General features: G+C 34.1%; 1 protein-coding gene and 1 pseudogene across 1 annotated transcript; one reads left to right on the forward strand and one right to left on the reverse strand.

Annotated features, from left to right (window-relative positions):
* The first annotated feature begins 9,208 nt into the window (after positions 1 to 9,208).
* Positions 9,209 to 10,147, forward strand: LOC141512117 (olfactory receptor 2AJ1-like). Its single transcript, XM_074220989.1, has one exon. The coding sequence runs from the start codon at positions 9,209 to 9,211 to the stop codon at positions 10,145 to 10,147; it is 939 nt and encodes a 312-aa protein (XP_074077090.1).
* A 4,060-nt stretch (positions 10,148 to 14,207) lies between these two features.
* Positions 14,208 to 14,799, reverse strand: LOC141511492 (large ribosomal subunit protein eL15-like; annotated as a pseudogene).
* Between the last annotated feature and the right edge of the window lie 490 nt (positions 14,800 to 15,289).

A 15,289-nucleotide genomic window follows, 5' to 3' on the forward strand; every position in this document is an offset into this window, starting at 1 on the left:
TCTTAAAGTTTCATTTTATTCACTTCCCTACATGGAGACCTCATGATATTTTAGGCATCTGGATAGGTTGCAGACCAAGGCAAGTGTGATTACATACAACTCTGCTGAACCCAATTAAATACTTATATTCTAAAGAACAATTTTAATGCAGGGAGTGTGACAATGTCCTGAATAGGAAGAATTCAGATGCTTATGCTATTTCTAAGTCAGCAATAAATGGATGAAGTTTGAAGAGAATGATACTGCCAGTAAGATACCCTGAGTCTTCTCTCATTAATGGAGGTATAAGGAAGAAGCATAATTTTTTTTTGGGGGGGGTGGGAATCCTCAGACCATAAGTCAGGGCTGGGCTATAGTTATAATTTTGTTGCTTTGTGTTGACTATGTATATGTCTCTGTTTCTTAGCTTCCTTACTTCTCAAATGAAGATACTAATACCTTCCCTATACTACAGAACTGTTATGAGAATAAAATGAGATTAGGGTATCCCCAAAGTCTTTATGTTTAAACTTTAATAACTTAAATTTTAAGTGCTAAAAAACTACTCAAGTTGTTGGGAACACTTCATTTTTATAATATTATATTTGCATTTTAAATCTAATTTATATAGTCTATCAAATGTTAAATTCAGCATGAATTTTTTGACAAATATAAAATGTAAAGACGTGCCTTACTGATTAAATCATAATCCCAAACCTTTTCTCACCACCCTTACTAAGGATTGTTCTCTAAGAGCCATAATTGCAGTTTCACTGATGAATAAACTCTAGCAATGCGGCTTATATTTTTAGAAAGGAGCCTGGAGCACTCAAAGTCTAAACATTATCTTTGTAGTAGAATTATTCATTATATTAAACTAATTTTCTGACTATCAGTTTAAAAACTATGTAAACTGTTATAATTCAGGATTGAAGAAATTGATTTCTCTTACAGAAGATACAGAAAGTGAGTCTGCTCTTCCTTTTGGATTTGGAGCAAGAACTGTTGATTCTATTAGACTGGAAAGCGGAAAATGAATCAAAGTATGATTTATATTAATAGAAATCAATCTGGTTCTGTACTTCTTCTTAAGGCCACAATATGCTCCAAAGCCAGGAAGAGGAGAAAATATTTCAACTGTAAAGAGAGCCAAATTCTTCCATTCCATCAGTCAAGCAAATCCATATGCCACTTTCAGATATTGTTTTTTGATATTATATCCTATTATCTGCTGAGCAGAGAATTAACTACAAAATTATATATAAAATCTACTTCAAATCATAGTTCTTTTAATATATATATTTAAAAACTATATCCAGATGAAAACTGAACCTCATATTCATTTATTCAGTCATTTTGAAACATCCAATTAGTTTGACCATTTTCGGTCTATGTAGCTAGAATAGGTTAGAGAAAAAAATTGTTAAAAGCAATCTTTGGGGCAACTAGGTGGTGCAGTGGATAGAGCACCAGCCCTGAAGTCAGGAGTACCTGAGTTCAAATCCAACCCCAGACACTTAAAATTACCTAGCTGTGTGGCCTTGGGCAAGTCACTTAATCCATTGCCTTGCAAAAAAAAAACCCTAAAAAAAAAGAAACAGTATTTTCATACACACACACACACACACACACACACACACACACACACACACACATATATATATATTGTACATTACTAATTCAGAAATTGGCAGGCTTTCTGAGTCATCATTCACACATTGGCATTCCACCTTAAAAAGAAAATATCCCCGTTTACATTTGTTAAGACACTGAGGGTGAGGAATACTGGGGAAGATAATAAATGCTTAAATGCGATCATTTTCTTTTACAGAAGTATTTTGAGAGACTGAATCACTTTTCTGTGTTTCAGTATTGGGGATACTCTGTCACTTATATTATGCCGAAACACCCTTCCTCTCAGCTGAGGTTGTCTTCACCTCTATCTCCTAGAAATCATTCTGCAGAATGAGGATTGTGGTTTGCCAAATGTAAGTGATAGGTATATGGAGGTGAAAGGATATGAAAACTTAATGCAATTGTTTAAATTTTAATCTATAGATATCAACGTTTGATTAAACTGACAAAATAATTTTATAGATCTTTTAAGAAAATCGTTTAGGGAAAACGTCTGGCTATACTTATTCACACTCTCCAAATCTTTCAGTCTGATCTTTTCTATCCAAGTTCAAAAAGAACCTGAAACTAAATTTTGCAACCTCCTTCTCTCCTTCCAACTAGGAATACTATCACCAAATGTCCTCTGGAGGATGTCACCATTCTTAAAGGTAAGAATAAAAGGAATAGAATGGAATTGAATTGGATAGGAATTTATGTAAACCCAGAGATGAGAGACTGGAGAAGGAAAACCAAGGGAAGCACAAATTTTTTTTTCCTTCACTGATTTATGCCTCAATTATATGAACTAACTAATGGAAACTCAAATAAAAAGAATTTGTTTGGGTTAGAAATATTTTAGCTTGAATTGCACTTCAAACATAGTTCATTAGTAGACTTTCTTACTCTGGGTAGTTCAAATAATCTCTCTGGACCTCTAGCTCTAAAATTCTTTCATTCTATGATTAAATTATAATGCTTGTCAAAATATGGACACAGTTATCATTCAGTTGAAAATAGAATTCAAGATTTACGTGTCTCTAGAAACAATGATTCTGATTAAAACATTTGATGTGGAAACATATGTAACCCTGTTACTATTAGGAAACATTCAAAGCTAGAAAGTTTGGTTCACCTGCTAAATATGCCACTAAGTAGTTATGTGACATTGTGTAACATATCCTCAATTTCTGAGGTTCAATTTCTTTAATCTGGCTAACGTCTCTTTGCATTAAAAAATTCAGGTAATAAATATTGGTCTTTTCTGCTTATGTGAATTTGACCAACTAAAAATTTTAATCAGAACAATTTTATGGTAATTTAAAAAATTTCTTAATCCTGCCCTAAATAACTCCTAAGAAATAGATTCTATAAACTGCCTTCTTTGTTGTATCTGTTGTAGTGCATTCAGTGTATCTGGATTTATTTTGGCAAAATTATCATAGAAAAGTCACAACTGGGGGCAGCTAGGTAGCACAGTGAATAGAGCACCAACCCGGGAGTTAAAGGGACCTGAGTTCAAATTCGACCTCAAACACTTAATAATTACCTAGTGTGAGCTTGGGCAAGTCACTTAACCTTATTTCCTTGAAAAAACCAAATAAGAAAAGCAAAAGAAAGGTTACAACTGTAACTTTTGGGGTTTTTTCACCAATAAGTCACATCTCACTTAAATGAAGATAAGAACTATTATTTCTGATTAATTCAACCAAAAATTACACTAGAGCCATTCTAATACAATTCTTCTGACAAACAGTTTTAATCACAGTCTCAAAATTGGAAAGAGATCTCAGGAGCCATCTAGTCCATCTACATCTGAATAAGAATATGGCTTAAAGATCACTGCTAATAGTGAACTCATAACATTCTAAGGCAGGTCATGCTACTTTTTAATACTTGTGCCTGTTAGATTTTATTTTATCCATTACTGCTTCTGGAACTAAGGAGACACATCTGTGCTTCCTTCTACCTCAAGTTATTTTTATATTTCAAAATTACTATGATTTCCCCATCCTTAAGTGAGGAAATTTTAACATCTCTAGATTCATTAACAAATCATCTCTACCATGATCTTTGTGTCCTCCATTAATGTTTTGTCCATCTTTGGACACTATTTAGTTAATTTATATCTTGTCTAAAATCTGGTGCCTAGAATTTGAACATAATACTCAAAATGGAGTGGGAGGATGTTATCTCCTTATTTCTGGACATTATTCTTCTTTTAGTTATGTCTATGGTTGTCTTAGCATAGGTTGCTATTGATACAACACTATTGATTCATATTGAATCAGGAGTCCATTAAAATACCCACATGTCTGAGAAGGGAAATAGTATCAGTGAAAGGAACCTTAAAGCAATAGTATATTTGGTGCCCAGTAACTGGAATTTTATCTTAATTATTTACATTAAGAAAGGCTCACATGGAAAAGGACAATTGTAGAGCTTGTTGTTGAAATAATGATCCTTAAAATTGTCCTATTAGAAAACTGAAATTCAACCTTATGAGAGGAACATCCTAATGCAAAATCTTTTAAGTCTAGATTTTATTGAATTTTCTAGAATTCATGGAATCATAGTATTGACAGTATTCTAATTTCTTTTTTTCTTTTATTTTTTTAGATTTTTCAAGGCAATGGGGTTAAGTGGCTTGCGCAAGGCCACACGGCTAGGTAATTATTAAGTGTCTGAGGTCAGATTTGAACCCAGGTACTCCTGACTCCAAGGTCGGTGCTCTATCCACTGTGCCACCTAGTCGCCCCTCTAATTTCTTTTAAGATAGCAGATCATAGATTAGGGAGATGAGTAATGGCAGATCATGGATAATTCTCATAACATCTAAGGAGTACAAGAGGTAAGAACATAGAACAAATTTTCCAGATTTTACCCTAGACCTGGTAAGTTTTTCTTCAATTCAATTCAACAAATATTTATCAATTTCCTTCTATATATGGGAGGCATTGTATCAAATCTAGGAGTATAAAGATATTAAACAAGCAATTTTTTTCAAGAGCACAGTCTACTTTCTGGGTAATGGGTGTGTGTGAGAGAGAGAGAGAGAGAGAGAGAGAGAGAGAGAGAGAGAGAGAGAGAGAGAACTGAGAGGATGAGGGAAGATCCACAGAGGAAGTGGCACTTGTCTTCTTAAGGAGATGGGATTCTAAGAGGATGGAAGAGAGTACATTTTCATTATATGGAATCACCTGTCTAAAGATATGCAGACAGGAGATAGAATATCATGTTTGGAGAATAATATGACAACTCTGTTATAGTTTGATTATATTACACAATGCATGAAAGGAAGTTCAAATGAAGTAACACAAGAAAAAAAGATGACTTTTATATAAAAGATGAAGAGGTTCATAATATTTTCTTCTTTTAAATTTATATTTATTTTCAGTTTCAAATTCTCTTTTTCTCCTCTTCATTCCCCCACTCATCGAGAAGGCAAAAAACCCCAAAAACATTACAAATAATTAAAGACTTGAAAAATAAATCTCTGATTAGTCATACCCCCCCAAAAAAAGAAAGAAATAGAATAAAAGATGCTTTAACCTCTATTCTGAATCTTAGTTCTCTTTCTGGAAATGTACAGCATTATTCATCAAGAGTCTTTTGGAAGGGGGGCAGCTAGGTGGCATAGTGGATAAAGCATTGGCCCTGGAGTCAGGAATACCTGGGTTCAAATCCGGTCTCAGACACTTAATAATTACCTAGCCGTGTGGCCTTCAGCAAGCCACTTAACCCCAGTTGCCTTGTGCAAAAGGGAAAAAAAAGAGTCCTTTGGAACTGTGATAGATTTTTGTGTCAATCCGTGTTAAGTTTTTAAGAGTTGATTATAACATTGCTGTTATTGCCTAAATTGTTTTCCTTGGTTTTCTCACTTCACTTTGTTTCTGTTCATACAAGTCTTCACAGATTTTTCTGAAATCAAACTGAGCTTCAAATGCAGCTGGGAATTTATATATTTTATTATAGAAACCACTAAATATTTTAGTAGAAAATGAAATATTTGATCACTTCTGATTCTTCCAGATTCTTCAGTATTAGAAGCTTAGTCTTTAAGGGATGTTCAAGATCACCTAGTCCATTAGCCTCATGTTTCAGAAGAGTACAGATTAGGTGGCAAGAATTCTAAGACAAGAAATTTTATTTAAAATTAGAGTTAAAGAAGAGAACTAAAAAGAGACTATTTCCTTTTTGACATTATTACTAACCTAGTAGAACAGTACTGTTGCAGATGTAAAGAATACTAAGACAAGAAATTGTATTTAAAATTAGAGTTAAAGAAGAGAAATAAAAAGAGACTATTTCCTTTTTTGAAATTATTACTAACCTAGTAGATCAGAGTACTGTTGCAGATGTAACCTACCTAAATTTTGATAAAACATTTGTCAAAGCCTCTTCTTGTGGCAAAGAAGGACAGATCATGCACTCAATCCATAGCATAAAGTAGGAACCTACTGTATTCTGTGAAGGATGCTAGGCAAGTAGAAAGACACAATATAATAAATGATCTCTAAAATATAATATATGTTAATGAAATAAGTATGTAAGAACATATATATAAAGAAAATAAATATAAACAAATACAAAGCAGTTAAATACAAGATCATTTGTGAGGGAGGCCACTAGCAGGTAGAAGGATCAGGAAAGCCTTCATGTAGAAAGTTATACTATTGGAATAGTTGTTTAAATTCTCTAGGTTTCAGTTTCCCCCTTTGTAAAATAAAAGGGATTGGACCAAATAATCCCTAAGGTCCCTTGCAGAACTAAGATCCTATGCTCTTTTAAGATTATATCCAGGAAAATGCCACAATGATTCCTAATTGACCCTGTACCTTTTTTAAATATTTTAAAAAGTGACTTAGATAAAGGTATAAATAACAAACATCAAATTTTCAGGTGACACAACTAAGAGAAACATAGAGATGAAAACAGAATTAGGATTCAAACATATTTTCATGATCATATTTAAAAATAGATATTCATAAAGCCTTTCTTTGAAGTTCAAAAATCAGGGTCAGCTAGGTGGCGTAGTGGATAAAGCACTGGCCTTGGAGTCAGGAGTACCTGGGTTCAAATCTGGTCTCAGACACTTAATAATTCCCTAGCTGTGTGGCCTTGGGCAAGCCACTTAACCCCATTTGCCTTGCAAAAAAAACCTAAAAAAAAAAAAAGAAGTTCAAAAATCAACTTTCAAGTCCAAAATTTGAGACATACTATATAACAATTAATTTGTAAAAGAAAAAAAGTTTAGGAGTTTCAGTGGACTGTAGGTTCAATATAAGCAAACAGTGTGATATGGCAGTGAAGAAAACAAATACTCTTAGGGGAATATTAAAGGGCACAAATAGATCCAGGAATATTATAGTCCTCTTTTCCTTTGACTTTGTTAGATCACATCTGGAGGATTGTTTTGAGTTCAGAATGCCTCATTTTAGAAAAGACATTGATAAATTGGAAAGTATGTAGAGAACTTTAGTTGGAAGGGTAAAGCCCTCAAATTATAACATACAAGGATTAGTTGAAGGAAATAGGATTCTTTAACCTGGAAGAAAGATTTGGGGACGTGTATTTGAAGGGCTATTACATGGAAGAACTTAATTTGCTCTGCTTGGTCCAAAGAGGGTAGAACTAAGAACAATGGCTGGAAGTTGGAGAAAGAGAAATTTAAACAGATTTAATATTAAGAAACGTTCTACCATCTGTTAGATTTATTCCCAAGTAGAATGGGATGCCTTTGGAGGTTGAAGAATCCTCCACACTAAAGGTTATGTTCTCAAGAAGATGCACATTCCACTCTGGATTGAGCTATATAGTTCTCATGTAAAAGTCAATACTGTTTCCATGACATTGTGATACAGACTCTGCTGATGCAAGAGGGAATGATAACAGAAGATGAAAAGGAGACAAAGCAATTCAATTTTTACTTTGATTTTGATTTCCATTTAGAAGTGGAATGATTTTTGGACTAGTAAAAAACAAACACACACGCACATACACACACACACACACACATACACAACAACAACAACAGCAGCAGCAACAAAGTTATAATGGTAATTAGCAAGTTGAAATGTAAAAAATAGAGATAAGAAAACATAGCTGTTCAAATCACCAGATCTAGATAAAACATATTTTCTTTTTCATTTTCTTTTTTCTTCTTTTCTTTTCAGAATTTAAAAATTTCCCCTTTTCTTTTCTCCTTCAGAGTTTAAAATTTAAATTGGATAAGTAGTAAATAGCATGCTTATTAATTTTGCAGATGATACAAAGTAAGAACATACTGTCAACATGTTGGACAGGAGAATCAGCTTTCAGAAAGATTTTAATGGCACAGATTAATGGATCAAACTAATTAAGGTTAAAATTAAAAGAGAAAAAATGTAAAATCTTAGTCTTTTATTCAAAATATCAAATTAACAAGTTAAAGATGAGAGAAATATATCTAGGCAGTAGTTTTGTGATAAAAAGATCTACTAAGGATTTCAGTGAACTATAAGTTCAATGTGAGTCAATATGATATATCAATATGATATATCAGAATCAAGAATTTTTCATTCTAAAGTTCTATACTGTCAAGAGCCAATGGTCCTGCTGTTCTCTGTCCTACTAAAAGAATATATGAAATATTGGGTCCTGCTAAGGGGCCACGGTTTTCAAAAGACTAAAAATCCAGAGAACATATAAAGGAAAGCAACTATCATGATGGAGGGCCTTGAAATTATGTCTCACGAGTCTAGCTAGTAAAGAGAAGCTTTAGAGAGAAATCATATTTTCAAATATTTGAAAGATTGTTATATGGAAGAGGAATTAAACTTGTTCTATTTAGATTGAGAAGACAAAAACTAGGAGCTATAGGAGAAAATTAAAACAGATTTAAACCAGATGTTCGAATCCTGTGGTTCAAATGTTGAGTTTAAGATGCCAATGGGACAACTTACTAGAGATGTCCCAAAGGCAGTTGGTGATTTGAGATGAGAAATTAGGAGAGACATTAGGATTGAGTTACTTGTTTTTGTATTTACCTCTATAAAGAATAAAACTGAACCTTCCAGACAAGAGCGTAGAAAAGAGGGTCCAAAACAGTCTTAAATCCCTTCAAGCAGTTTCACTGGCTTGAAAATTTTTGTTCATAGCAGATGCAGTAAGTAGAAATGGAGATATTTTAGATAAGATAGATGAAGGTAATTATTAAGAAACCACCTCTTAAAAAGAGATAGAAGAAGCTGGAATCAGTGACAAAAAGAGACAGATTGGTCTTGACAAGGAAATTGAAACAAACAAGGCAAGGAGTGATCAAGATTTATAGGATTATTGATAAAGATAATAGTACGCATGAGGGAAGCCATAATGATTGACCTCATTTTCTTAAGAAAGGGAAGAGTCAAAGTCATCAATTGAAAAAAGAAGGTCTGGAGACAATATAAGAGGCATAGTGAGAGAGAGAACTTGAAACAATCATAGGAGGAAGCAATGTGCAGCTATGTGATTATAAATCTGTGAGGGCCTGGGGACTCAGAAAAGCAAGAACAGTCTAATAAAATTCCATGAGACTTCATGTTCTTTCTGGTTTGTTCGATAGTCCTTTATCAAAAAGTTACAAAACTAAGCCATGGGCAGAGTGAATCAGACAACAGATTTCATCCTCCTGGGACTTTTCCCTGAGATCAAGCATCTCGTTATTCTTATCTCCATCATCTTCCTGATCTATATGGTTGCTGTCACTGGAAATGCTCTGCTGATCCTCCTCATCTTGGGAGATTCCCGGCTCCACACTCCCATGTATTTCTTACTCAGCCAGCTTTCCCTCATTGACTTGGCTTTGATCTCTACAGTTGTCCCCAACATGGTCACCAGCTTTTTCTCAGGAATGAAAAATATTTCACAAACTGGATGTGGAACTCAAATTTTTTTCATTTTAACTCTGGGGATTTCTGAGTTTCTTCTGCTGACTTTTATGTCCTATGACCGCTATGTGGCCATCTGTAACCCTCTACGTTATTCAGTCATCATGAATCATACTGTTTGTATTCAGATGGTGATTGGGTCCTGGCTGGGAGGAACTCTAACTTCCTTAATCCATACAGTCTATGTTATGCATTTTCCCATCTGTGGCTCCAGAGAGATTCTTCATTTCTTCTGTGAGGTTATGGCCCTACTAAAACTTACTTGTGAAGACATCTCAGCCTATTTGAAATCAGTGGTAGTCTCCAGTTTTCTGGTAGTTCTTGTCCCTTTGAGTCTCGTTTTGTTTTCCTATGCATTCATCTTCCGCACCATCTTCTGTATGAACTCCCCTGAAGGGAGGAAAAAAGCCCTAGCCACCTGTTCTTCCCACCTTACTGTGGTAGCTCTCTATTTTGGTCCAGCTATATTAATCTATACAAGGCCTGGCTCTTCCCATACTCCAAAACTGAACCAGATCCTCTTTTTGTTTGATTCCATCCTCACTCCTATGTTGAATCCTATTATCTATGGCTTAAGGAACAAAGATGTGTTGGCAGCTGTAAGGAAAATATTGAAAAATATGTTCCCAACTGGAAAGATTTAGAGACTCAGACTGTATTACATGAAGGCAATTTCAAATCATTACCCTTCTACTTTAACCATAAAAACATAGTGCACAGCTGGTAAGATGTTGGGAATAATGGAGTGGTGGTAAGAGGCAAGGTTTGAAACTCACTTCTGCCTCTTGATGCATTTGAGGCTCATCTCTCTAGGCTTTAGTTTCTTTGCCATAAAGGATTCTCTTAAAGCCATAACAAATTCCAGTTTAAGGGTATTAGAAATGATATTAGTTTATAAAATGGCATCTTACAAAACAATATCTCAACTAATGATTTTATGAATGGACTGAATCCAAGAACAGGGAAGTGACTTCCCCAATATTAACAGGTAGTTAACTAAGCCTAAACTTCAGGGACGCCTTCTTGAAGTCCACTATCCTCACCCCCCCCCACTATACCTTGCTCTCCTATAACCAAAACCTGATACTCCCTGGTCTTCCAATTGCATATGCATTATTCAGTGCATAAGCTTACTCTGAAGGAGTTCACTCTACTTGGAGTAGGGTAGGCACAAAGGCTATAGGGATGGGTTTGAGGGATTTGAACTTCTGAAGGGTGAAAGTCATTAAAATGGCCTTTTCAATTCTATACAGTTTATTCTGGCTTTGAAATGAATTGCTGACATGCAGTCCACCATGCTGGGAAATACTCTTAAAAGCAAAAAAACCAATTCTTTTCCTCTAATTAACCAACTTTGTCCCCTTCTCCTGTGCTCCTTACTCTCTTTGTATTTCCCATTTCTATCTTTATATTGGAATCATGGTTTATGATGGTTTATGATTCTAATCAATGTTTGAGATATTCCTCTGAAAGAAGCTTTGGGAAAATGAAAATTATTTTTTAAGTAGGTTTTTAGGGTTTTTTTGCAAGGCAATGGGGTTAAGTAGCTTGCCCAAGGTAATTATTAAGTGTCTGAGGTTGGATTTGAACTAAGGTACTCCTGACTCCAGGGCCAGTGCTCTATCCGCTGCTCCATCTAGCTGCCCCAAAATGAATATTATTGCAATGTATTCCAACTAAGCTTAATGACTGGCAACTGCTACAACATCTCCATCACACACTTGTACAGAATAAGACAGTATCTTACACCAGACAAGGCCTTAAATCTAGGATCTCAAATTCCAGTTTGAATGTTGGATGTATACAATGTTACTCATGCGAATGTCATGTCTAATTTCCCCAACTATAAAATGTAGGATTGAGCAAAAGAGTATTAGACTTAAATCTAGAATACCTTTGTATCAGTCTGCCATTTAACAATAGCGTGGCTTGAAGGCAAATCCCTTTACCTCTCTCAATACCAATTTTCTCAACTGCAAAAAGTAAACCAGATGCTTTTTATCACCCTTCATAAAACATAATGTCTAAAACTTAACACAGTGCTTTAGGAAAGGGGTAAGGAGGACAGATAATAGTGGCATTGTCACTAAGAATACATTTTATTGAATGCCACACTGCACTATTTGGGCATATTAGTTGAAAAGCTCAAACCTTTTCAGATGAACTGTTGTTTGTTCATGACTATTTTATACTATATGCAGACAATTGATTTTTCAAAATAAAATCTTGAACACTTAGCACTCTTGAATTTTATCTTTTTCAAGTTATTCTAATATTTTACCATGTAAACATCATGTTTGATCATGACTTTCATTTAGCACATTAGATATGTATCCCAGTTTTGAGTTATCTATAAATTTGAAGATCAATTTATGCCTTCATCCAAGTCATTTTTAAAAGTGTTTAAAAGACTGAGGTAAAAGATAAGTTGAGTTACTCTGCTAGAGATTAGCTTCCTCATTGACCACAAGCAAAATGACAACTTGTTGGTCTGCTAATTCTGTGTTAGGTATTCACCTACCTGTTTCTAATCCATATTTCTCCATCTTATCTATAATATTATGAATTGTCTATCCCATATATACATATATGAGTTGAACAAAGAATTTGAAAAGTATTCTGAATTGCCTTCAGGAAATTTCAGAGTTCCTTTAAGGACCCAAATTTTAAGCAGAAACTAAAGTCTACCTTTTTAATACCAATACCCTGCTAGTATGGTATGATTGTGAATCATGGAACATTACAATCTCTATGTAATTGAAGGTGAATTTCACACAGAGGATAATGGTAGATAAAAGAAATATATAATTCATAAAATATAAGAAATTTGAAAAGAAAATTGAAATATAAAGGACTTTGTTTAGAAATATAGTCAATAAGAATAAGAGAAAACAGGTGGATCATCTAAGTATAACAACCTATTCTAGGCCAGCCCAGTGATTCAGATTCAAGACTGAAATGAAATGAAACACTTGAAAACCATCTCAAATTTAATTAGAAAAAGATCATTTGACAATAAAAAAAGAAATTCCATAATGATATAGCACTAATTTATTACAACAAAAGGCTTTGTCAGAAAGTTATATGGAGTCACACAGCAAGGGGGGATTTAGTCAGGCCTGATTAACATTGACTCCCTATATTTTGGGTCTTTTATGACCCAAATGACCATGAAGTCATTTCAACAGTTTGAACCCCAGTCCCTTCAAATTTTCTTTTCTAAAGTTATAAATTTATTTTAAACTTCAAAAAAATGAGGAAAAAAATTTCCATGAACAGAACAGAATATGAGAAGATTCAATATAAGCACTATACAATGTTTTCAAAGCTTCCCCACTTTTCTTTTCTTCCTTGTACATTTTCTTTTGTTCTCTATTATAACACTTTTTTCTTTATTTTCCCCCAATAACCCACCACCCTAAAAAAAGTGACAATTAAGCATGAATATATCTACATATATACATAGATATCTATAAAAATACACATATACACTCATTCACATATATGTAAGACCATATAATACTTATTTCACTTGTCATCTATTTCTCTGAAGGTGGATAGCATCTTCCTTCAGAAGCCCAAGTCTTTCCTTGATTTTCTAAATTGATGAGATCATCATTTCCTACACTTCAACAATATTACAATCCAAACACATTCTACCTGAGAGATTGTCTATGAAAGTTTTTTCCTCAATTTTCTTCAATCCTTTTCTTCTTGGTTACATTGATTTTATTTTTCAAGAAAATTTTAATTGAAATAATCAAAATTGGGGCTGCTAGGTGGCACAGTGATAAAGCACCGGCCTTGGAGTCAGGAGTACCTGGGTTCAAATCCGGTCTCAGACACTTAATAATTACCTAGCTGTGTGGCCTTGGGCAAGCCACTTAACCCCATTTGCCTTGAAAAAACAACAACAAAAAAGAAATAATCAAAATTATCCACTTTCCACTTCAACAATGTGTTCATCTTATAGTATAAGGTCTGGTGCTACTGCCTCTAGTTCTCTTACATCTTTTTTCTTATCTTTTTGAAGTTTCTGATCTTTTGTTGTTCCAAATAATCCTTGCCATTATTTTTTTCTAACTCAGTAAGATAATTTAATTGGGATACATTGAATAGATTAGGCAAAATTATTATTTTAAAAGACATATTGGCTTTACCTACTTGTGAACAATAAATATCACTTCATTAATTTAAATCTGAATTTATTTTTATAAAAGTGTTTTATGATAATGATTATATAATTTCTTTATCTGTTTTGGCAGGGATAGTCTCAGGTATCTTATCCTGTCTGTTTTAAACAATCCTTTTTTTAAGGGTTTTTTTTTTGCAAGGCAAATGGGGTTAAGTGGCTTGCATAAATACATATATACATCCATACACACCTATATCCATAGACATATATTCTTCCCCCCTTTGAACTAATTCCAATGAGAGTAAGGTTCAAGTATTGCTCACTACCCTCTTCCCCATTTTCCCTTCCTATATAAGAGTTCTTTCTTATACAACTCTTTTACTTTTATGTGAGAAAAATTTCTCCTTTTTTTGGGAGATCATTCTAACATAATCAACTATGAGCAATGCTGTCCCTATATAGGAATGTAAACAGTTTGATATTATTGAGACACTTAGGCTTACTTTTTCTTTTTATGGTCATAAATCTTGTTTATTAAATATCGTTAACAAATTAATGTGTGCCAATTAGCAATATTAAAATTATTGGAGAGTACTGTGCCTCCCCCAAGCAGCTTGATGAGAATCTTCAATGGTATGATGAAATTTGTGAACCTTTCTAAGACCCTTGTTCTTACAGTCAGCTGAGGTAAGCCACACATCTATGTTTGTGCACTGGTTTGGTGATCAACTGAGTTCTGTCTGATAGCTTTATGGGAATAACTCAATAAGAATAACCTCAAAGAATTTATAGATTGAATTTTCACCCACTCAATAGAAGTTCAAGACTCTTAGGACTCCATAGTGGTGGCCAGTATGTTCTCTTCCACTACAGAGTGAAGACTACTGGCAAACTTCAGCTGATTGACATGATGCATTCTTAGGAACTGGATGCTTTCCTTCACCACAGTGAACAAAAATATGGTAGATGACATAAGCTTGCATGACTTTTTCCCCACATTCTATGAATGTTATCAGATCTGGTGAGCCAGGAGCAGGGGAGTATGGGAGGAGGAGATTGGTAAAGAGCAAATGACTAGAAGTACTGAATGTACAGGAGAAACAACATGACATCTGACTGTTTCTTCCTCTGTAGTTCTTAGATGTATTTGTAAATGCCCATCCTGACTCATGCTTATCCTGCTTGGTGACTGCTGCCATATTTCTCATATTTCTCATACTTTCTCATATTTGCATTTTTATGCTTCTCTTGTATCTTGTGTTTCAAAATCAAATTTTCTATTGTGCTTTGGTCTTTCCATGGAAGCTCTTGAAAGTCCTCTATTTCACTAAATATCCCAATTTGGCTGAATAGATTATTGTTGGTTGTAATCCTATGGAATATCATATTCTAAGACCTTTGCTTCTGTAATATGGAAGCTAATCAGTCTTGTGGTGTCCTAACTGTGGCTCCACAATATTTGAATCATTTCTTTCTGGCTGCTTGCAATATTTTGTCACCTGGAGCTCTGGAATTCAGTTTTAATTTTCCTGGGGAGTTTTCATTTTGGAATTTCTTTTGAGAAATGATTGTTGGATTTTTCTCCATTTCTACTTTACTCTCTAGATCTAAGATATCAGGACAATTTTCTTTAATAATTTCTTGAACTATG

The sequence above is a fragment of the Macrotis lagotis genome, chromosome 2, assembly GCF_037893015.1.
Source record: "Macrotis lagotis isolate mMagLag1 chromosome 2, bilby.v1.9.chrom.fasta, whole genome shotgun sequence".
In the NCBI taxonomy this organism is placed as follows: Eukaryota; Metazoa; Chordata; class Mammalia; order Peramelemorphia; family Peramelidae; genus Macrotis; species Macrotis lagotis.

Excerpts from the sequence above, each read along its gene's own strand:
- LOC141512117 (XM_074220989.1), top strand. The coding sequence starts at position 9,209 with ATGGGCAGAGTGAATCAGACAACAGATTTCATCCTCCTGGGACTTTTC.